This window comes from Mirounga angustirostris, unplaced genomic scaffold, assembly GCF_029215605.1.
Source record: "Mirounga angustirostris isolate CCGP_5_RB_7025 unplaced genomic scaffold, mMirAng1.0.hap1 SCAF_5, whole genome shotgun sequence".
NCBI lineage: Eukaryota > Metazoa > Chordata > Mammalia > Carnivora > Phocidae > Mirounga > Mirounga angustirostris.
Genome location: NW_026991713.1, coordinates 5,333,567 through 5,357,556, shown reverse-complemented (window position 1 = coordinate 5,357,556; position 23,990 = coordinate 5,333,567). Strand labels below are relative to the sequence as shown.

Genomic DNA, 23,990 nt, shown 5'->3' with positions numbered 1-23,990 from the left:
CACTGCCTGGGCGTTAAGGGTGCCTCACCACGTAAAACACTGTTCCCACCCCCTCACGTTCTAGTGAAGGGAGACCCACAATCAAGCACGTGTGTGTACAGTTTAGCAGGTGGCAAGTGTTACGAAGAATTATAAAACAGAGTAAAGAGAAAGTGGCCCAAAGGGGGTGCGGTCCATTGAAGATAGTCCGGGAAAGCGTCTGGGTGAGGCAGCGCAGCCCAGAACCAAGCCAGGGAGCCAGCTGTAGGCTCTCTGGGCAGGAGCTACAGCATGTTCCCGGACGGGCCAGGGGGCTGCCATGACCAGACAGGGTGAGGAGGAGGGACAGCACAGGGAGGACAGAGGTTGGACCAGATGGTAGAGGGCTTTGGGCCCCTTGTTGAAACTAGTTTCTGTCTGGAGGGAGGCCCAGTGTGGCATCACCATCAAGGCAAGTGGGGGTGCCTGTGGGGAAGCAGGAGGGACTGCTGGCCACTCTCCGGGTCTGCTAGGGTCGGGGGCCGAAGTGAAGGCGCTGCTGCCCTCTGGCCGGACAGTGTGTGTCTCCCCCCCGGGCTCAGCCTCACCCCGCGGGGAAGCGGGGGGCTGCCCTGTGTTGGAACGGAAGCCAAGAGAGCCCTGCCTTGCTTGGGCGTTGGGCTTGGTGTGTGCTCGTGTTTGCTGTGTCTTCATAAAAGTGTCCACAAAACCCCATCAACTGTAGCGCCTCAGCTGCACAGTCCGACGTCCCCAGTCTGTAGCCCCGCGCCCCGACCCAGAGCTCTGCACGGTGCGGCGGCCAGCGCGGACGCTCATTGCGGGGAAGGAGTGCCAAAGATCACGGCTCCCTGCTTGTGTTGCCACAGGTTTTCTCAGCGTCTCTCTGGGGTGGGATGCTGGTGCCCCTTGGCGATAAACCATCAAGTATTGCGGACAGGTAAGGAATAACTGAGTGAGTGACTTGCAGATGCTCTCCTTTGGCTCTTTTTGGTTGGTTCCTTATAAGTTATTTTAGAGAAGCTTAACTGTTTAGGAGAGCCAATATTTCAAATTTTACTTTAGTTTTTATGTTACAGGTAACTTCAAAAAATCCAATATACTTCATACTAATATGTTTTGCTTTTTTGGGGGGGAGGGAATTAACTTCGTAATATGAAAAATCTTAACATTCCCTGTTAAGCATGAAAGAATACAGTTCATTCGCATCGCAGAAATACAGAGAAACATTTAAGGAAGTAAAAAAAAAAGTCCTGCTCAATGATAAGCAGAATTAACATTTGGGACTATTTCCTTTGAGTCTGTTACTTGTGGATGTGTGCTTTTCTGCGTGTATATACACGTAAATTTATATACACGTCTGTATTAAGTTGTTGATATACTATGATTTGCATACACTTTTATGTTCTCTCTGCTTTTGATTTTTTAATTTTTTAAAATTCTGTTTTAAAGATTTTATTTTTAAAGTAATCTCTACATCCAGTGTGGGGCTTGAACCCACAAACCTTAGATCAAGAGTCACATGCTCCACCCCCTGAGCCAGCCAGGTGCCCCTGTGTTCTCCCCTAAAATGTTTTAAAAACATACGGAGTAAACCCATTCACCAAGTCATGAGAAATGGTTCAAAAGCTGCATTTTAATTTTTCATTATTTGCATCTAAGTAACCCTGCAAATGTGACTCTGTAAAGTTTTGTTCATTTTATTTTCTGAGGAGAGATTCCTAAATGTGGAAGTACTGTCTCAAAAGAATATGAACATTTTTTAAAGCTTATCAAGAATGTTGCTGGAGACTGCTTTTTAGAAAACTTATAGCAATTTATACTCCTATCAGCAGAGTATGAAATCATGCTTGTTGGCTTTGAAATACTAATAATTGTTCTTGAGGGCAAGAAACTTTTTTTTTAACCTTGCATTAGTTAAAGTGTTTTAGTTTAAACTAGTTTAGCCTAGTTGATGGGAGACAGTTTGGAAGTGTAAAAATTTTTAATTTGTAAGCTCTAGGACTTATCACTTTCATCTCTCTGAATTTAATTTGTAGAAATACATTTATAAATGTACAGAGATTTATGTACAAGGATGTCCATTGTAGCATTGTTGAGAATAGCAAAAATTTGAAAACTGCCAGTATAGAAATTATTAAATTCAAATACAGGCATTCTAAAGAGACTGTAATGATGAAAAAGAACGAGGTAGATGTCTACAAGTTAAAATTGTCATGCGCTTACATTGAGCAGACTGCTCTCGAATCAGGGCAGAAGCTCCCGTGTGCACATCTGTGTTTGCATGGATAGCACCAGGGGTCTAGAAGGCCAGCCACCAGCCCAGGGATAGCATCAGCTCTGGGGATCAGGATGCGGGGGTGGGGTGGGGGGTGGAGAGGACTTCTTGCTTTTTGTGCTTCCTGGATCATTTTAATTATCTCCAAAGAATATGTGTGATTTATCATTTTTAAAAAAAAGTAAATGGAGCTTGCTGTTTATTTCCATAATGTTAATGGGGCATTCAGAAAGGCGTTGCTTGGAAATCCCAAATGTTAAAAACACGTTTATAGACTTTTAAACTCAAGTTCAAATGAATACATTCATCGAGGCTTTATGTGGTAGGAAAATGGGAGAGACCGTGCCCTGTTCCCTCTGCACTGTTCCAGGCGTGTGGACTGCTCCCCGCAGCCAAATGTGGCTTCCTGGGTCGGCAGGGGCGGGGAGCGGGGGGCAGCTGCTGGCCTTGTGCGGCCCCACCACTCCCCTCATCATTTTACTTCATTATCCTGTTCTCAGCATGGCCTGGAGTCGGCTTCTGATAAGGTGTTAGGTTTCACAGCAAGTGGATGGGGTTTCTAAGTAATTTTTAATTCACGCCTTTAATTTTGTTCAGAGAGCATTCTAGAGAGTGTGGTAACCCAGTCCATTAGGAATACGAGAATTCATTTTTTAAATTGTAATAATTTTTTTCTAATTATACAATCACTGTAGAAAATATTAAAAAAACTCAGAATAACAATAATTCTATTTTGGTCTTTTTTTCTAGTATTATTTTCCTCTTTTTGTAAAATTGGGATCATACTGTTACATAATTTTTATCTTGCCTTTTTTTTAACTTAACGTTGCATGTGAACACATAGGAGGCCGTTTTGCAACAGAGCTGTTACATAATGAATTCTTACGGACAGCAGATAATTCCTTTATAATGGACAGTCCCCATGTCCTTCTTTTCTAAAGAAGGGTCTTTAGTTGTGCCTTTTATCTCACTTACATCCCCAGAAGTTTGAAGTGTTTAGATTTTGGTTTAGATTTTTATGAAAGTCACCGTACTCCAGTGCATCCTCCCGATCCTTAAAAGTTTTGCCGTGGGACAATGTCGGCGACAATTCAGTACCGAACGTGAGCCTCACTTGTATGTTTTCTGCACTTTCACTGTACTTTGTAGGTTTCCACCTGGTGGTTTTCTTCTGACATCTGCCATTCTGTTGTAGGTTTTACCTCGGAGGACCAACCAGTGTGCGTGGGTTCAGCATGCACAGCGTTGGGCCGCAGAGTGAAGGTGAGGCTTTCCCTGTAAGACCGCCAAGACAAGATTAGGGTCACATCTCATTTGTGAAAGCATGTACACTAGACCCTTGAACAGCGGAGTGGGGAGGAGGTTAGGGGCACCTACCAGAAGCCTCATCAGTAACATAAACAGTTTAACACCGATTTTGTAGGTTGTATGTATCCTACTGTATTCTTACGATGAGGTGAGCTGGAGAAAAGAATGTGTTCTTAAAAAAATCATAAGGAGAAAACACGTTTACAGAACCGTACTGATGGAAAATTGGCGTGTAAGTGGGCTTGCCTGGTTCACAGCGTCCTGTTCAAGGGTAACTATGCTTGTTTCAGTTACCACAATAATAGGTGTTCGTATTTCACCGCCCCAGAATTAGCACCTAACACAGCATTTATCACACAGCAGGTGCGGACAGATAGATACCTGTTGAGGGAACTGTAGAAAAATGAGAAAATGTATCTAAGCAAAAAATGCTGGGCACCGACCTGTGATCTCACTGCCCAGCGACAATATGTGGGAGCATTTGTTGTTTAAGCAAGCACGCCTCCGTGCTCGCATTTGGTATGTTTACCTACTGTGTCCTAACCTGCTTCTCCCACTGCCCTCAGTAACGCAAGCGAAGATTTTTCTAGGAATGAGTGCTTGATCATTTTTAACGACAGTTTATTTCATCTTCTTGACCTACTATAACTTGGCTAAATTAGTAGACTGGTTGTGAGAGCAGTTTTAGGTGTACAGAAAAGTTGGGCCGAGAGCACCCGAGTTTCCGTGGACACTGCCCTAGTGTTGTCGTCGATCGGCGTTAGCGAGGTGCGCTGATTGCAGTTGTGAGCCGGTATTGGGGCGTTATTACAAACCGTATCCCGCAGTTCATGCTTGGGCTCCCTTTGTGCTCTGCGGTGCCATGGGGTCTGGCATATGCATGTGGCCTGGACCTACCGTTCCAGCGCCCTCCAGACTCCTGCGCTCTGCCTCCCTCCCTCCCCTGAGCTCTGCCTGACAACCCCGCGCCGCGTCCTCTCTCCCTGGTCCTGCCCTTTCCAGAGTATCACACAGTCGGAACCCTACAGCATGTGCCCCTTTCAGCCTGGCCTCTGAGCAACACGGATATAAGGTTCCTCCTTACGTGTCAGCACGATGGCTCATGTTTCTATATCGCTGAACGATATTCCATCATGTGACTGGCGCTGCTGTCTGCTTATCCATACACCTCCTAGGGAAGGACGTCTCGGTTGCGGACATCCAATTTTTGGCAGTCATGAGTAAAGCCGATATAAACATTCACGTGCAGGTTTTTGTTTGGACGTAAAGTTTCAACTCATTTGGGGAATCAGCAATTAGAGCAGTTGCTGGATCGTATGATAAAGTTGTATAATCTTTGTAGGGGAGTGCCAGGCCGTCTTCCAAACTGGCCGTACCGTTGTGCATCCCTGCCGGTGGTGGATCGGAGAGGGAAACACTGTCGTTTTCCACGGCTGCGTATTTCATCTTGTTGCCAAAGTGGCATCTCTTTAAATCACATGCCAAGTGTCAGACATCTAGGCTTTCTTTTTTCTTATGATTAGAAAACAGTATATCTGTGAATAACCTATTGAGTCTCTGTGCTCATCTCTAAATTTTACTTTATAGTGTAACATTCTAGATGTAGAATCCCTAGATCAAAGGATTTTGAACATTTTGAAGCTTTATGTTGCTCTCTGGAAAGCCAGTTTCAATCATTCCTGTTTCCTGGATCACTCTCTGACACTTGACATTCTATCCAAGGCATTTCCACATGTTCCTAAAATCTTCAAAAACATCATTTAAATGTTTCCACACCATTCCATTATAAAATATTCTATCCTGATTTTCTGTTCTTTTAACATCTCTGTTGTCTCCATTTTTTATTACTTTATTTATTTTTTTTTTTTTAAGATTATTTATTTATTTATTTGAGACAGAGAGAATGAGAGAGAGAGAGTACATGAGAGGGGGGAGGGTCAGAGGGAGAAGCAGACTCCCTGCCGAGCAGGGAGCCCGATGCGGGACTCGATCCAGGGACTCCAGGATCATGACCTGAGCCGAAGGCAGTCGCTTAACCAACTGAGCCACCCAGGCACCCTTTTATTACTTTAGATAATGACTACCCTGTGCGTAAATTTTTTACATAATACATACTTCTTGTCACTTGTTTTTAGAGTACTTTATTAGTATGTCATTTTTTTTTAAAGAGAAGTAACATATTAGGGATAGTTTATTTATTCTTTTTTTTCTTGTAAGGAAGTATTATATAGTGACTGTATGGAAGTTTAGGAGTCTATCATGTGCCTGAAAATTAAAACACAGTGATGTTCCAGTTAGTACCCTATTAGATAGGCCATCAGTAAGATACTATGGGCAGGAATGTAAATTGCATCACTTTTAGTGAAAGCAATTTTTTTTTTTATAAAGATTTTATTTATTTATTTGACAGAGAGAGACACAGCGAGAGAGGGAACACAAGCAGGGGGAGCGGGAGAGGGAGAAGCAGGCTCCCCGCAGAGCAGGGAGCCCGATGTGGGGCTCGATCCCAGGACCCTGGGATCATGACCTGAGCCGAAGGCAGTCGCTTAACCAACTGAGCCACCCAGGCGCCCTAGTGAAAGCAATTTAACAGTGTATATCAGGAGCCTAAAATATTGAGCACTAATAATAATAGCTCCAAACTGAAACCTAGAAACCCAAATGCCCATCAACATAGAATGGGCAAATAAGTAGTGGTATCTTCACACTGTGGACTGTTCTGTAGAGCAGGGTGAGCGAGTTAGAGCCGCTGGCTGAATATGGCATAAACGAGCCTCAGAAACGTGCAGGACCAGCAACAGCAAGGCCAGATCCAGAGGAGGTGTCAAGTGTGGCTCTGTCCATGTAACGTTTTGAGACGGGCTAGAACGATTTGTGCTGTTGGCCAGCAGGGGCGTGGTTAGCAAGGAGAGCAGAGTCTTTGGGGGGCTGCACATGCCAGAGTCTCAGTCTGGGTGCTTGTCATACAGGTGTGTGTTCCCTGTAGGGAAATATACTGAGCAGTGTACTTAGGACGTGTGTATACTTTTCTGTATGTAGATTATACTGCAAGACGAGGTTTTAAATATTTATGTGTTTAAGGAGACTCATGACAGACTAATATCCATCACAAGAAATTAGACACCAGCATGACCGTAGACAGGATTAGGTAAGTGTGGTACCCATTTGATCATTCAGGCATCTAAATCACATTTCCAGGGGCGCCTGGGTGGCTGAGTCGGTGAAGCGTCGGCCTTCGGCTCAGGTCATGATCCTGGGGTCCTGGGATCGAGCCCCACGTCAGGCTCCTTGCTCAGTGGGGAGTCTGCTTCTCCCTCTGCCTGCAGCTCCCCCTGCTTGTGCTCTCTCTCTCTGACAAATAAGTGAATAAAATCTTTAAAAACTACTTAAATCACATTTCCAAACAATAGAAAGTATTAGATGAAAGTGCTTAAGACATATTAAACTATTAAGCCAGCTTTTTTAAAGCAGGACTGAGGTATATATCTATGTATATATGTATGCGATGACTCAATTGTTTTTTTCTCAATTATTCATCACAGTTCACTGGATGAAAGGCACCAGGATGTTAGCTGATTATCTCTGAATAGGAAAAATTAAAGGATATTTTCCTTTTTTTCTACTTCCCTTTGCTTATCAGATTTTCTACAATGAATGTATTACTTTTGTGACCAGAGTAAAATAATTATTTTATTTAATAAGGTTATTTAAGAGGTGTGTAATTACTAGGAAATGAAAAGCAAACACAGCTGACCTCCTGTTACTTGTCCATTTCTGTTCCCTCTAGAACTTTGCTACTAAAGCAGAGATTGATGAGATGGCTGGTCTTGAGGTGGACAAGCAGGTTATTCCTTGAGGTTAATCTTGGAGACAACTCACTTTTGTTATGATCCATCATTTTGTATTAAGGAATACTAAGACACTTTATAAGTGGTATTTTGCAACAAAGTATAAACATTCAGGGCTATTTTTATTCGTTTTCATGTTGCTTTAATGTTACAGCTATTTGTAGTTAAAATGGAACGGATAGGAGCATTTTTTAGAAATAATGCATTTATGTATTCTCAGCAGATAGTCTTGAATTTTGGCAAAAAATAACCTTGGGCAAAAACAGATAAACCCTAAGTGGCCATGAACTTTCAAAACCGAGTCTCTTCCCTGGACACGTCGAGCTGGGACGCCGCTTCCTTCCCCGGCGGGCAGTAGATGCCGTGTGTCTTTTGATTAATAGCATGCGCAGCCCTTCCAGAAATGGCAAAGGCCCATTCTGCATTCCGTCTCCTGTCTCGTGGCCTCGAAGTTGTTGCCGAGGAAGCCGTCTGATCTGCCAGGCAGCCGCGATCTGGTCATCTGCAGTCGTGGACAAGGCGACGCCCATGAGTTCAGTTGTTTTATTCCAGCCGTTGTACGGTTTGATAAATTTCTGATTTCATTCTTTTCTAAACTACACTAGCATTTTTTCCCCCAGTTAAAGCTTATAAGATAAGCCAGGCGAAAAAGAAAGACTTCAAAGTGAGGCCAACACCGGGAGTTAGACGGGCCACCACTCACAGAGCCTGAGTGCTGGGTGTTCTGCACGTGGCCCGTGTCTCGCCTGTAGAGACTTCCACGTGATTCCGAATGCGTGCGTCTCTGTCTTCTTCTGCCCCTGTCCCCTGACTAGGCGACTACCTGGGTGGAGAGGCGTACTGGGCCGGCGGTCTGCACGTGTACACCCCACTGCCTTTCCGGCCAGGCCAGGGTGGCTTTGGGGAGCTCTTCAGAACACACTTCTTCCTCAACGCGGGGAACCTCTGCAACCTCAATTACGGTAAGACCCGGGCTGCCTCGAGACCGTCAGGGCGCGGTTGCCCTTGTGTTTAAAGCACGGCACCCCCGTAGCTGCCTTTTGGTTAGATTATAGAGTCTTTATGTTTAGCAACTGGGCCTCACTTTAAAAAAATTCCTCAAGCGCCTGATAGCGGTGCTCAGAGTAAAGTTGTTGAATGAAACACACATGAAAAAGCGTCATCGAATGCTGTCTTGTGAAGATCTACTTATTCGTTCACTCAGCAAACATTTCTGGGGCACCTGCTCTCTGCTGGTCATTATGACCCCCGAGCTGAGTTGGGTTTGCCTCTCCTGCAAGGGGGCTTGGGGCCAGAGGAAACTCACGGCAGATGCATCCAGCCAGGGGGACGTGAAGAGGTGTCTGGAGCGCTTCACAGAAGTCAAGCCCCTCAGCCTGAGGCATAGAGCCGGGCTTCCTGGGTTGCCGGGTGCGGGGGAAATGCCCTTCTGGGCAGAGGGGACAGAATGGGCCAGGCGCAGAGAATGGCTTCTGGTGCCGTGAGTAGGAAGTCTACTCCCAAGCCCTCCTTTGATTTCGGTCCTAATCCCACTTTATGCGTTCTCTTTGAATATCCAGCCCTGGCTATAAATGTCACCGAAGGCCACCCAGCAAGGAGGAGGACCAGTGCTTGTGTGAGGACAGCTCTGTGAGGGGCTCCACACTGTTGGTCACGTCCTCTTCTCTCTCTGCAGGGGAGGGCCCCAAGGCTCATATCCGGAAGCTGGCCGAGTGCATCCGCTGGTCTTACGGTGCCGGCATCGTCCTCAGGCTTGGCAACATCGCCCGGCTGGAACTGAATTACTGTGTTCCCATGGGCGTGCAGAAGGGGGACAGGTAGGTGCTAGGGGTTCTTCCCCCAGTTATGTTGCATCGTCCAGCAATTTTGTTTCATTGTGGACAGGGTTGATCATTTTTGTCAGTGGCTTTTAAGAGTCAAGATTTGAGGAGAAATTCAATAGTTAGCAAAAGAATGAAAATAAATTTTCCTTCATTGGGTTTTTCTCCATCCAGTTTGGAGGAAAAATGTGACGTGTTCCCCCACCTCATTCTGTTTGCATTCACCATTGCCAAGTAATGGGGGCCCCTTCACGGCTCTGGCTGGAGGAATTGAGGAGGCATTATTGATCTTGCTTGTTAAAAATGGAATGAGGTATTTCTGGTGGGTGACTTTGCAGACCAGGAACTCGAGTTGGAGGAGACAAGGCTTTGCTCCTGGCCACAGAGGACTCGTTCTCCGGAGCCTTCTCTTGGGAGCAGAGGAACCCACCATCTTGGCCTTTCTCCACCAGTCCTCTTACTGAGCAAGATTTGCTAAATATTATGTGGGTGGATATGGCATGAGGTCATTTACAGCTATAGAAATTCCATTTCTTGGTTTATATGGTATCCATTGCATACATTTTGAGAAATCCAGAAGTAGGGTCTTGGTCTGTATTAGGTGGGGCTGCTCTAACAAAATACCACAGACTGGGGGTCTAAACTACAGACATTTGTGTCTCACGGTCCTGGAGGCTCGAAGTCCAGGATCAGGGTCCTGGCCGGTTCTGTTCCTGGTGAGGGCTCTCTTCCTGGCTTGTGGACGGAGCCCTTCTTTCTGTGTCTTCACGTGGCAAAGAGAGAAGCAAGCTAGCTCTCTGATGTCTCTTCTTATAAGGACACCAACCCCACCGTGGGGACCCCACCTTCATAACGTCATCTCATCTAAACCTAATGAACCCCCAAAGGCCTCACTCCCCAATACCATCTCACGGTTAGGGCTTTAACATATGAATTCTGGGGGGACGCCAGCATTCTGCCCATAGCAGCGTCTGTATTCTCTCTCGTTATTTTCACGCTAATGCATTCAGGACTCTGGGCTCTATTTTTTTCTTTTTGGCGTTCCGTCTACACTTACGTGGCCACCCAATGCTGGTGCTGTCTGAGTCATAGCCCAAGTCTCCAGCGTGATGTTGGAGTTTGTCCTCGTTTAAGGAAAAACTGCACTGGTTTTCCTCCCACCGTCTTCTACTTCAGTGTGGTAGGTGGTGGTGCTTTTTACGGGGTAGCCGCTTTAGCAGGCTTTTAAGAAAGCACCAGTTCTTCGCTGCAGCTCGGGATCTGTCATCCAGATCCCTTACGGTTATGCGATCACTAGCCTCTGCCCCTCAGTCTCTACCTGGGAGGCTGGTTCTGGCTGCGGGGCTGCCCTGGCCCCCAGGGATGTCCACAGCCCTGCGGCCAGCCCCTCCTCGGCTGGTACCTCACGTCCACCCCGTGCCTGTTCTCTGCACACAGCCAGCGCTGGAAAGGGTTTGGTTGTGCAGGCTGGCTGTGCAGGAGCCCGGCTATCCAGGCTTGGATCCCAGCTCAGCCACTCTGTGGCTGTGTGACCCAGGGCCAGTGACCTAACCGCTCTGGGTCTCAGTTTTCTTGCATAGAGAATGGGTGCTTGTGACCATGCCTGAATGAATTCATGCCCGTGAAGCACTGGGAACAGTGCTCAGCGTTCTGTCAGTAAAGGTCGGTTCCTGCTCACGTTGTTGCTCCTGGAGGACTCACTGTGACCCTTCTCACATAGGAAGCAAAGCGTGTTCCCTTTGGAGACATTTTCCCTCCGCTTATGCATCGGCTGCACCTGGCTGTGTTTGAGACGCGCTACAGATGGGATTTCGTTTGCTGGTTTCAGAGATAATGAAATGTGAAAATGGGCATTTTTCTCCTAGAGCGAGGTTTGCGCATTAGGTAACTTTTTAGCAGATCCCCACACGTTTACAGTCTCGGGTCCGTGAGCGTAGTCCTGCAGGCTGCGTTCTGCAAAGCCGTGTTCCCACCGCAGGTGAGAATGTGGGTCTCCCTGGCTTAACGCCCAGGTGCTAATTGGGGGCACCGGAGGGGCAGGTGCCGAGCCCACACCAACACCAGGATGAAGTCAGATGTGGGTGCTGAAGCCCCCTGAGCCTGCGCTTCTCAAATTGTCATGTGCCTCTGACTCCACTGGGGACTCTGGTAAAGGCAGACACTCCTGGGTGTGGGGTGGCCCAGGGACGCCGCATTCCTGACGCCCTCCCTTGGTGAGGCTGATGCTTGTGGACCAATCACGCTCTGAGGGAGACCAACTCTGTGTCTCTTCTGAGAACAGTTACAACGTTTTGTGGAGGGAAGGCGATCGTTGGCGTTTATTGAACGCTTACCTTGTGTGAGACGCCCGGCTAAGCGCTTGATGTGATTATGGAAGCCTCCCAGCAGCTCTGTGCAGGGGAGGCTGTTACCCCTTTCACAGACAAGGACAGCAGCCTCGGCAGGGTCTGAGGTCAGCTCAGCAGCAGGACCAGGCCTGCCCGAGGCCAACGCTGGCGCCTTTCCCTCTGCACCAAAACCACGTAAGCACAGAGCATGGACACCAGCTCCTCGCTCTTGTGAGGGCCCAGACGTGAGACGCGGTGCTCCTTTCCTCCCCACGCTGCTGTCTCTGCACCTTGAGTATTAACTGCAGAAAGATAAAAATCATCTCCTCGCTCATCTTCTTGGAAGGTCTTATTCAAACTTGAATTGTATACGTACCTTCCGATCTCAGAGATTGTGTAGGTTCTTGCCATGATGATCGATCAGTTTGGATTAACTCTGTTAATATTAGTGCAAATTATGTAAGTAAATACATTCTAAATATTTTTTATTACAAAGAAAACCGGAAGTCAATGTGGCTTTTTAGCTGTATTGTCTGTGTCACCGAGTGACCGTCACCCCCACCGAGAACTACTGCCCTCCCCCTCAGCTGGTTCGAGAGCGCAGCCCCCCGGGGCCAGCCCTGCCCTGTGTCCCCTCCCCCCACGTGACTTGGGGCAAGTCCCTGGGGCTGTGGGCCTCCTGTCCTTCAGCTCAGCCTGCCGGCTGTCCTCACCATGGTTGCGGTGTTGCTCGAGGCCACTGGATGTCGCTGTGCTCTGAGGGTCCCTCACCCGCTCGGGAGCCCCGCGTCTTTCCCCCTATTCATAGAATCTTTACAGAGAATGCTTGCTTCCGTTCACCTTTCAGCTTTGCCTCTCTCTAAATTGGAAAAATCTGTTTCGAGATGAATTTCAAATGTGGTTTCTTCCAGAAGGAGGAAGCATGCTGTGCACATGATCTTTAAAGACCAGAACATAAGGAAGCGCCTCTGCTCCTCCAGTCAGGCAGCGGCTCTGCTCGGTGACCCCCGGTCGTGCTGCTTACTGCACGCGCTTTTTGTGCCCAGCGTCCCCTGCGCGGGGCCAGCCTGGTTACCCTCGAATGTGAAACTTGCTTTTACTCTGTGTGCGGCTGTGTTTGAAGCTTCATCATCAAACTGGGAATTCTGTGAAGTTTGGGTGATGCTGTGAGAATTTGATCTTCATTTCTGAAATTAGGCAATAGCAGGACAGAGGATTGTGTGTGTGGGAATCAGCTGTAGACGTCCCCCCACTCTTAAAGCAAACGCTCTCTAATTAGGATTTCAGACCTTTACACAAACAGAAGTAGCTTTGAAATGTTGGCTAAATTTCGTACTGGAGGTGATTTACGGCAGGCACTCTTGTCTGAGACCCAACAGTGTTCTGTCGCTCTGGGCTCACTAAGGGCGGCCCCTGGACACGCAGGGATGAAGGAGGCGGGCTCCTGAGAGCCGCTCATCTCTAGGAAGGGGGAGATGAGAAAGAGGCTCATCTCGGGAGGGCGTGCGAGGGCTTCCTGGGGGAGGTGGCTTCTGGGCTGGAGCTTCCTGACTTGGAGGGCTGGGTCTTGCAGGAGAGGGCACTCCAGGGCACTCCAGGCCGCAGGGCAGCCGAGCTCAGGTGCCCAAGCCCAGAATGCCAGGGGCACATGGACTGTCATTCTGTAGGAGAAGGGAGGTTCGGGGAGGCACTCGGTCCCGGCCACTCTCCTCTCCGGCCTTTTCACTTCGGGCACACGCCAAGGTCTTTGAGTTCTGGTCCTTGTCTGCCTTATCCATGGCCGCGTTCCCCGGCCGGCACCTGCTGTCCCCGTGTGACTGCGGGGGGATGGTGCTCAGGGTCTGAGGGCTTAGTAGAGGGAGGGTGCCGGTGTGACCCTCATCGAAACCCCCATGGTGGCCCTCATGGTGCTGAGTGGGAAGCAGTGGAGTGCTGGCAGGGGCCTCTAGGGTGCACACAGCCAGGCCTGCTCGGGGGGGGGGATCCCAGGGAGACCCGGACGAGCTGATTCTGGGGTGGCCACACGACAGAAGGATAGATGTTTTGGTGACGCTGCCTCAGTGGCATGGGCCTCATGTCCCCGTGAGACGCTGTTGTATAGTAGTGGGCGCCTTCTCCTCCCTGTGATCCTGCGGTCTCTGAACCCCATCCTGTGCACGTGGTGCGGTTCGTCTACTCAGGGTTTGAGCCAGTGAGCCTTTGTCGGAATGCGCGCTTGTTCCTGAATCACAGAAGCCAGGGCCTGACTGACATTTTGTCCCGTGGCTTATTGTCAGGCCTTGTTCTCAGGAGTGAGTGCAGGCGTGGACCCCTGTTATGGACCCGATGGTGGAAAGGGAAGAAGCAGATCATTTCGATTCGAACAGAACTTGTACAAATGCAGCCCTGGCTTTGGTTGTAGGTCTTTGCCTTTCTAAGGACATTGGCGTGCTTTACCGTCAGTCCCCAAGGGCCTGCCACCGTCCCTTCTGGCTAGGGCACTCCTAATGCCATTGGCCAGTGAGCACCGCAGTCCTGCAGGGGGTCCTAGCGATGGGGACAGTGGTCTGCCTCGAATCTCTTAATAGATCAGGGGTTTTGTTCCCTCACTCATAGGTTGGAAAAGAACAATTCCCTGCTGGTTTTCATATCGCTATAAACCCTGAGATTGGGCAAGAGCATGAGTGTTAGGACAATAAAATCATCAACTTTCCTCTGAATGTAGGAGCAATTCTTTCTTTCTTTCTTTTTTTTAAACTTTTAATCTCTACACCCAGTGTGGGGCTTGAACTCACAACCCCAAGATCAAGATCGCGTGCTCCGCTGACTGAGCCTGCCAGGCACCCCTGAAGGAGCCATTCTTGTTGTCCAGTTTTTTCTGGAAATTGTCCACAACTTGCGAAGATGCTCTGTTCCGCAAATGCACTGTCAGCTGCTGTTTGGGATTCAGGATGCCATTTTTCCGTGAGGCTTAGGCCTCCTGGCGTTGAGGTCCCCGGGCCAAGCCCCTCTGTCCCACGTCTAGCAGCCGTCCGGCCCTGGGCACAGCCTCCAGGTGGGCAGAGTTGCGCGGGCCAGCGTGGGAGTCTGCCCTCTGCCTCCACTGTGGAGTCAGCAGGACAGGTGCTGGCTGTGGCCCAGGGACTCTAATTTTGGCGGTGGCCAGGCTGTGGCCTAAGCCTTCGTGGGAACAGGAGCCTGTAGGTGCTCTGGTGTCTGGGCCGAGGGGCCTGCTCTCCTGCTGCTGGGACTGGAGCCTTGCCACTCATCCTACTTGCTTGTCTGAACATGGGCTCTGTGGTCTGCCAGCAGCTCAAGGAGGACAATCCACAGAATAAAACCTGTAGAGGGTCAGCTTGTCACCAGTACTGTAAGCAGTGTGACTTCTTTGCACCCTTCCTTTTCCTGGGTCAGGAGCAGGTTCTGAGAAGTGGCAGGGGGACCCTGTTGGGCTGCGGATGCTGCTGTGGTCATAAGCCCCTGGAGCCCTTCCAGGGCCTGGGCTGGCCCAAGTTCTGCCGCCCTCCCTGCTCCCTTTCCATCCATCCTTCTAATTTCTCCTGCTCCGTCTTCCCGCCCTCTGCACCCTCCCTGCTCTGCCTCCTTCCTCCTCCCTGCTCCCTCCTCCATCCTCCCTGCTTCCTCCGTCCTCCCTGCTTCCTACTCTGTCCTCCCTGCCCCCTCCTTGCTGCTCCCTCCATCCTCCCTGCTCCCTCCTCCATCCTCCCTGTTCCCTCCTCCGTCCTCCCTGCTTCCTCCTGTCCTCCCTGCTCCCTCCTCTGTCCTCCCTGCTCCCTCCTCCTCTGTCCTTCCGTCTCTACCTCCCATCCCCCCTGCTCTCTGTGCCTACCTGTCCTCCCCAACCCCACTGCATGCTGTGCTTTGCCAGGTGCCTTCCACAGCTACCTCCGTTGCTTCCAGCCAGGATACCTCTCTTGTCACTGCTCTGCTCTGCACAGAAAGCCTTGCCTGGTAGCCTTAGAAATACACACAAAGCTGTTTTTTCCCCCTCAGGGGTTTTATTGTTCATAACATTTCTCCCCTGGGTCCTTCTTTTCATTTTGCTACTTAGGACAGAATTGGATGACCGCAAAGGAGGTGGGGAGGGAGCAGTAAAGGGGGATCTGTGTCCCCACGTGTTACTGTGGTGTTTTTTTTTTTAAGATTTTATTTATTTGACAGAGAAACACAGCGAGAGAGGGAACACAAGTAGGGGGAGTGGGAGAGGGAGAAGCAGGCTTCCCACTGAGCAGGGAGCCCAATGTGGGGCTCGATCCCAGGACCCTGGGATCATGACTTGAGCCGAAGGCAGACGCTTAACGACTGAGCCACCCAGGCGCCCCTGTTACCGTGTTTTTATCCTCCCAAGGCTGGTTCTTAAGCCAGCAAGGGAGGAAGGCGCAGGGCTCAGGGGCGGAGCCGTGGCAGGAGAGGAGGGTGGAGGCGGGGCGCCCTCCCAGAGTGGCCGAGTTGTTCCCCCCCATGGCTTGTGCTGGAGACAGGAAGAGAGGTGCTGGGTATGGTCTTGTGATGATAGGGGGTGAGCATTGACTATCTGTCCTTTACTTTTTTAGGACTTGTGATGGTGTCCAGTTTGGAGCTGGGATCAGGTTCCTGTAGCTGACACACGTGCTCCAGAGCCTGCAGGAAGAGCCCTGGGACTCGGGGCCATGCACCTTCTTGCCGAGTAAACGCGCCGTTCTGTGCAGTCCTCGTGGGAAACCACGTCAATAAATTTTAAAGACAAATACTCAGAGGCATCGTGGATATGATTTGCTTTCCCCCTGCTCTGTGTACGACGCTGGCTTTTCCAGAGGACCGTGTGGAAGGGGCGGGACATTTAAAGGTGCCCCATGTTCTTCCATGTGGACCGGCGAGCCGGAAGGTCCCATCACACGGTGCCCTGATTGCTTTTCCTCCCAGGCTCCCGGAGCCTCTGCGTCTGGTTCCCGTGCACCGGAAGTACTCGGCAGAGCCCCAGGGGAGGCCTGGGCGCTGGTGGAGGGCGCAGTCTCTGGCGATGCCACAAGGGGACCCCGCTGGTGGGTGCCACAGCCACAGTTCCGGGGGTTGGAGCCCTTTAAATGCACGTGGGTGGCGTGGAAGGAACATGTGGCACATTGGGGACACTGAGGCAGAGAGGAAAAATGTGTTCTTTAGAGGTAATAGCATTAATGAGACGAGTATACCAGCTGCCTGAAGCTACTCTAACAAATTACCACAAACCTAGAGCTTAGAACAACACAAAACAACCATTTTGTGGCCTGGAGGTCAGAAGTCCTGATGGGCCTCACCGAAATCAGTGTCCGCACCACTGTGTTCCTTCTGGAGGCTCCAGGGGAGAATCCATTTCCTGGCCTTACGGCTTCTAGGGGCGCCTGCGTTCCCTGGCTCACAGTCCCATCCTGTATTTTCCAAGCCAGCTGCAGAGCATTTGCCCGTCTCTCTCTCTGGTTCTTGCCTCCCCGGTGCTTTCTCAGACCCTCGTGAGTACATTGGGCGCTCCTGGACAGCCCCGCTACTCTTATTTTAAGATCAGCCACCTCGGGTCTGTCTGTGACCTTAATTCCCCCTTGTTATGTGATGGTCACAGGTTCCAGGAATTAGAACACAGACATCTTAGGGGGGCTGTTACTCTCCTGCACATAACCTCGTATCTCTCAAAAGTAATATTTTCAGGATATACTTAATTAGTCACGTGAAAAAAATTTTTTTTGTAAGTTAAACCTCCTTCGAGGGGTGCCTGGGTGGCTCAGATGGTTAAGCATCTGCCCTCAGCTCGGGTCATGATCCCACGGTCCTGGGATCGAGCCCCACATCTGGCTCCTGGCTCAGCAGGGAGCCTGCTTCTCCCTCTGCCTCTCCCCCTGCTCGTGCTCTCTCTCTCTCTCTCTCTCTGTATCTCTGTGTCTTGAATGAATAAGTAAAATCTTTAAAAAAAAAAAAATAAACCTCCTTCGAATTCTTCCTGTAGGAATGTCCAGGGCTGCAGATGGTGCCCAGTAGCATTTTACTACTGAATTTTCCCCTCTCCTAGCTGGGCCTGAGTTCCTGTCACTTGCAGTCCTCCCTGTAACTTGTTGTTTAGGTCTTTGCCAAGTGAGCTTGGGTTTGGGAGCAGCTTGAGACCAAGGCCCCCTGTCATCCTGGGGCCAAGCTCTCGGCCCCTCCAGGGACTGTCTTGCCCCCATTGCCTGTGTGAACTACGGGGATTTTGCAGATAATTTGTAAGAAGCAGCACATTCTACCTTTCTGATTAGTTGGGAACGTGGGGAAATACGCTTTCTCCTCTGAACTGTTTCATTGTTTACAGTCTCACATTTATGCCTTTGGCAAAATAAGAGGCCCATGTTACAACACTGTCTTGTTCAGACTGTAAATTAAGAACGGTAAAACCTGAATAATTCTCTCAGACACTGTGACCTTTGAGAATTCATCTACGGTGCCAGTGGGGAGCCTGAAGAAGTCGTTTTTGAAAGGGCGCATGTCTCACCCAGCCCCACCCGGGATGCAGCTCGGCTGGTGGCAGCCCCTTCATTAAAGCGCGCCAGGCCCAGCGGTGTCCGGCGCCCCCCGGGCGGGGGTCGTTTGCACAGCTGCCCCTCCGCGAGGGGGAATGAAAACAGCGGAGGCTCTGGGTGCAAATGAGAAGTCTGTCCACTCCCAGGTGGGATTAGGTGGGCAGACGAGAGCATGGAGTCAGAAGCACTTCACAGAGTGCTTCCCGTGAAAGACCAGAAACCAGGCGAGTTTCGTTGTGGGAATTTTTCATGGCTGCAGCTTGAGGACATCCGCGATGGTGGAAAAGAAACCCGGAAAGCTAACAAACCCCTCCACAGAGTAGCACCCTGCCTCAGGGAACCTTTGCATCCTCGTGTAAATCCCTGCATGTTCGGGCCTGGAACCGAGTTGGACGTGTGTTTCGTTCACCTCCGCATCGAATGCCGCGAATTCAATTCGCGAAGCCCGCTTCCCCATTAGGACCGAGACCGCCGCTGCTTCCCCTGCTGGAAGCCTGCTGGGCCGGTCAGCTTCCATTTGTAACGAGGAGACTGACCTCAGGGAGCCCGCTTTTCATGGGAGACAAAGCCGTCGTGACAGATCGCGTCCTCCGTTACCGTGAACTTGTGGTCTCTGTGCGCACAGCCAATGACCTTTCCCTGCAGCTTCCTGGGCAGCGTGCTCAGCGGGCAGGCCGAGCGGCTCGCCGGAGGCCCGCCGTGTCTACGGTCTGACGACCCAGCCGGGGAGCAGGCTGCCCTCCCAAGTGGTAGTGTTCCCGGGGCCAGAGGACAGCCCGGCAGGCCGCACCGAGGAGGATCTGCCACCAGCACATCGGGTCACAGTTCCCCTTCGCCGCTTCCTGCAGAGGCCCTGCCTTCCTCACACACGCGTCTCCTACAGCTAAGAATTCTTAATTTGTGGGTTTGCTTTTTTTTTTAAACCATATTAACTCACCTTTGGGACAGTTAGATGTGTTCAAGTACACCGTACGTTTAAAGGTCCCCAGAGAAGAGAGGATTCCTGAGTCCAGAAAACAAGAACCAGAGAGCTGCACTTCATTTTATTTTGATACTTATTTTTTTTTTTTTTAAAGATTTTTATTTATTTATTTGACAGAGAGAGAGAACAGGTAGGCAGAGAGGCAGGCAAAGGGAGAGGGAGAGGCAGGCTCCCCGCCGAGCAGGGAGCCCGATGCGGGGCTCGATCCCGGGGACCCTGGGATCATGACCTGAGCTGAAGGCAGTCGCTTAACCAACTGAGCCACCCAGGTGCCCTGATACTTATTTTTTTTTAAGTAGGCTCCACACCCATCATGGGGCCAAGATCGAGAGTTGTGTGCTCCACCCACTGAGCCAGCCAGGTGCCCCAGCCGAGCTGCATTTTAAATGAAGTGTTTAAGATCAGGCAACTGTACTCAAAATTCACATCTCTAGTGTGTCTTAAAAAACCGGGTCTATGAACGAGAGGCTGTCACTCCCAGGGCAGCGGAAGGCTGGAGCAGGGCAGTGGCCTTCAGCCTGCATCTGGACCCCCTCCCTGCCGGTGCGGGCCTTCTCCCTCTCTCTCTGCGCTTCCTGCCTGTGGCCCATCAGGAGGGGAAGGAGGCCCGGGGAGGACGCAAGTCTTCTGGGGGCAACTGTCAGGGTGGGTGAACAGTGAGCCCCGAGTCAGGAGCCCGGTTCTAGCTCTGCGGGCAGCTCCCCAAATCCCCTTCTGTCCTCTGGGCCTCAGGTTGCATTCTGTCAAGGAGAGGATTTGGGTGGGTCACCTCTCAGCGACGGATTGCACAGTCCTAGCCGGCTGCCTGCCGCCGGTGGGTTTTCTGAGGCCTTCTGCCCCCCAAAGTAAGTGAGCATTCGGTACAAGGAGGACAGTAGGCACTCGGTTGCCATTCAGCTCTGCCACTAGCCAGATACAGCTTTTTTGGTGCCAGTGTCGTAACTCCCAGAAATCTCTAAAACCATCAGTTGCCGTTCGCGAGTGGGAACGGGGCCGACGATCTCCATCATGTAACCACTGAAAGCTTGTTCATGGCATCCAAAATGGGAGCCCTGGGAACGATAGATAAATTCCTTTGCCTCCTTTTTTTTTTTGCACTGATCTTACCGGATGATTGTTAAGTCTAACAGCAGTTCTCAAACTTTTTGGTCTCAGGACCCCTTCACACTGTCAAAAATTGTGGAGGAGCCCCAAAGAGATTTTGTTTATGTGGGTTGATAACTAATACCACACGGAGTATGGAAACTCAGAATTTTATTTTATTTTATTTTAAGATTTTATTTACTTATTTGACAGATAGAGACACAGCGAGATAGGGAACACAAGCAGGGGGAGTGGGAGAGGGAAAAGCAAGTTTCCCGCTGAGCAGGGAGCCTGATGCGGGGCTCGATCCCAGGACCCTGGGACCATGACCTGAGCCGAAGGCAGACGCTTAACGACTGAGCCACCCAGGCGCCCCAGAATTTTATTTTTTTAAAGATTTATTTATGTATTTTAGAGAGAGAGTATGCTTTCAAGCAGGGGGAGAGGGGAGAGAGAATCTCAATCAGAATCCCCCCTGAGCTTTGTGCGGGACACAGGGTTCAATCCCAGGACCCCAAGATCATGACCTAAGCCGAAGTCAAGAGTCAGATGCTCAACGAACGGAGCCGCCCAGGCGCCCCTGGAAATTGAGAATTTAAAAAATATATTATTTCATTTAAAAATAACCAATGAGTGCCTGGGTGGCTCAGTCAGTTGAGCACCCGACTCTTGATCTCAGCTCAGGTCTTGATCTCAGGGTCATGAGTTCAAACACCATTTTGGGCTCCATGCTGGGTGTGGAGCCCACTTAAAAAAAATAAATAAAAATAAAATAAAAAATAAATAAAAATAACAAACTTATTACTTGCTAATATAAATAATGCTTTATGAAAAATGTATTTCCTAAAGAAATCTGGTGAGAAGAGTGGCATCGTTTAGCAATGTTGCAAATCTCTTGAATATCTGTTTTCAAAAACATGGATGCTCACACCAATGTCTGCATTCAATGTGTTGTGGGTGAGGTCGTTGGAAGGCTCTGAAGGGAATCCATCCTCATGCAGGTAGTTATTTGGAAAAGAGGATTTTTTTTTTTTAAGATTTTATTTATTTATTTGACAGAGAGAGAGAGAGACAGTGAGAGAGGGAACGCAAGTAGGGGGAGCGGGAGAGGGAGAAGCGGGCTTCCCGTGGAGCAGGGAGCCCGATGCCGGGCTCGATCCCAGGACCCTGGGATCATGACCTGAGCCGAAGGCAGACGCTTAACCAACTGAGCCACCCAGGCGCCCAGGATGGTATTTTAATAGCCTTTTCAGGTGACTGTGACTATTCTTTGCCATTTCACCAAAACTCGGCAAGTGACAGTTTTTTACAGATTAGTTGCAATTTGGAAGCAAACCACCTCAGGGCCTTTTCATGCTCAGATACACTAAATCACTAGTTCACCCGACACTGTGACTGGATCTTTTTTAACCCAGGCATGATTTTGTAACGTCATGCCCTGCTCCTTTGGGAAATACTGGTTCACCAAGTTACGCAAATCTTCCAAATACTGACCCATGTCATGATCGTGTGAAATAACGATTTATAATTTATTAATGTCACCACTGATTTCCTCAAAAAAAAAAAAAAAAAAAAAAACCCTTAAGTACTGTGAAGCTGCCAGGCCCGTGGTGGTGGATACAAGTTTCCCCAAATGCTAGCTTTCGCATGGAAGCTCCCATTTTATCATCGACAGCAAACAACGGTCAGTTGCTTTCCTGGAAGCCCACTTCATTCATTTCCAAGGAAATGTCTACCAAATACCCAAGTCCGAATCACCCGTTGGTGCGTCGCTCCTTGAAGTCAAAATGATCGCTGCTCCATGAAGAGAGCGGCTGGGTCTGCCCGAGCCCCGACCACGTCGTGTGTTCCCCGAGCAGACGGGCCCCCGTGCGCGAGCTCCCTGCGCGCTCCCGTGGCGTCACGGAGAACCTTAGAGGGTCTGAGCTCTAAGGGAATCGGCCCTTTCTGCTTCACTGAGGCCCCTGTTGAGCCAGCCTGGCATCTGCGCTTTGCTGGGCACCGTGACTGCTAGGAGGCGCGCTGCTCGGCCACCCGCGCTCTCCTACAGCATTAGCACCAGGAGCGCCGAGGCCACCGTGAGCCGACTCTCAGTAACATCCTGGTCGCACAAAAATCCTTTTGACCTCACAAACCCTGAAAGTCTCAGGGACCGCCAGGGGCCCGTCTACCACACGCCGAGAACCGCTGATCTCTCATCATCCGAAGCCCATGATTTCAGGCTGCGGGGTCCTCCCCACATAGCACGGTGGCGTCTGCTCTAGCCTAATGCTGGGGACGCCAGGAACGTGACAGCCTCCAGATGGACCTGAAGAGGAGGGACAAGCCGGGAATGACAAACCCTCTTAGGATCAGATAGCATCATACTCACCTCCCTGCCCTCAGATTGCTCTTGTGGGGGAAACTGTGTGTAGCAGGAAATGGACGTAAGGGGCCCGGCACACTGTCAGAGCTAAAGGCTGTAGCTGGGGTTGGGTTGGGGGTGGAGTGGGTATGGGAGGGGGCTGGGGCACCGGGGGGGGGGTGAGGCAGGTGCACCATCTGCACACAGTGCAGGTGGGCTCTGCCTTGGACTGTAGATGTGATCCAGAGGACGGTGTGAGCAGGGCGAAAGTGGAGTCATTTCTGCTTTGGTATTACCTGAAGTGCCGTAAAGAGAAAACATAAGAGTATAAATTTGGAATGAAATGAACACGTCTTACATCCGCACTTGGAGGTTCCAGTTTGAGAAGTGAGCTGTGGGAAGCTGTCTCAGCACTGCCCTCCTGAGGTGAAGCCAGCTGTCCCGGCTTTACAAATGAACAATGCTTTGCTAGAGGGGGGCTAACGGTCGTCTCAGACATCTTGGCCCCACGCCTGAGTTGTGACTTTCTACGTGGCGTTTTTGTGACAAGTAAATTACTGGATTCCTTTGCCAAATCATTAGATAACTTTAAGAACAAAGAACGTTCAGGCAGAAGGAGATTCAGCATTATCTGGCTGGGAAAATAAATAGTAATCATTTTTGAAACGAAAGCACATTCTATGACTTTGGACAAGCTGAAAATTACAGCCTCTCTGCCCGGTTTTTAGTTTTTTTTTTTTCTTCCCCTTTTCAATCAATTAGTTTCTAGTGGAGGAAGCATTTCCTACATTTATCACTAGATAGATGTGCTGGTCAATTAAAGTAACTCTGACTTGGGATGGTTGCGATAATAGCAAGCCCGCATCCATCCATCACTGTGCAATAGAAGGTGACCTCCCTGTATGGAGTCAGAGACCCAGATACAACCGCTTCGATCTTATTATCATACCCAGAAATTACTGCTCATCGAAGTGTAATTTCCCTGAAATACTAAGCAGACAGAGCCACTGCTAGAAATATTAGAACATAATGAAGAGACCGTGGTATGGTCTTGACATTGAACATAGAGGGATGAAAATTGACATGCTCTCCTCTCCGGGAAGAGATGCTGGAGTCAAGGGGGCTGGAATTTCCTGAGATGTTACCGTGGCCGGTAAAGGTTAAATATGATTCATCCCTAAGCTTTAATCCAGATGTTTGCTAACTGGGCACCCACAGGAACCAGCTGGAGCTGCCCCGCCAGCAAGAGTCACCCCAGCCTGCCCCGCCTTCCCACCCCCACAGCCTCAGTGCTGCCCCAGGGCCTGGGTGCCTCTCTGTCTGAACACAGCCTCCCCCAGCTTCTCCGGGCTCGGACTGGAAGAGCAGGGCTTAGGAGTCGGAGCCGCCTGGAATCCTCACTCCTGTCGCTCCTGTTGTTCCCTTACTCACACACTCAGCATGCAGTTGCGAGGGCTGGACCGGGTGCGGGGTGTGGTGCAGGGGCCTCCAATCCGAGAGAAACCCCTCCGGACACGAGGTCCT

General features: G+C 50.0%; 1 protein-coding gene across 2 annotated transcripts in view; it reads left to right on the top strand.

Moving 5' to 3' along the window:
* The window catches only part of SAMM50 (SAMM50 sorting and assembly machinery component), a 35,261-nt gene extending 18,975 nt beyond the window's left edge, over positions 1-16,286 (top strand). For both annotated transcript variants that reach the window (XM_064590501.1, XM_045872362.2), the window contains 5 exons: positions 846-916; positions 3,450-3,517; positions 8,226-8,372; positions 9,086-9,227; positions 16,111-16,286. In XM_064590501.1, coding sequence (XP_064446571.1) covers positions 846-916; positions 3,450-3,517; positions 8,226-8,372; positions 9,086-9,227; positions 16,111-16,156 — 474 coding nt within the window. In that variant the 3' untranslated portion in view covers positions 16,157-16,286. The remainder of the gene's footprint in view (positions 1-845; positions 917-3,449; positions 3,518-8,225; positions 8,373-9,085; positions 9,228-16,110) is intronic.
* Positions 16,287-23,990: the final 7,704 nt, after the last annotated feature.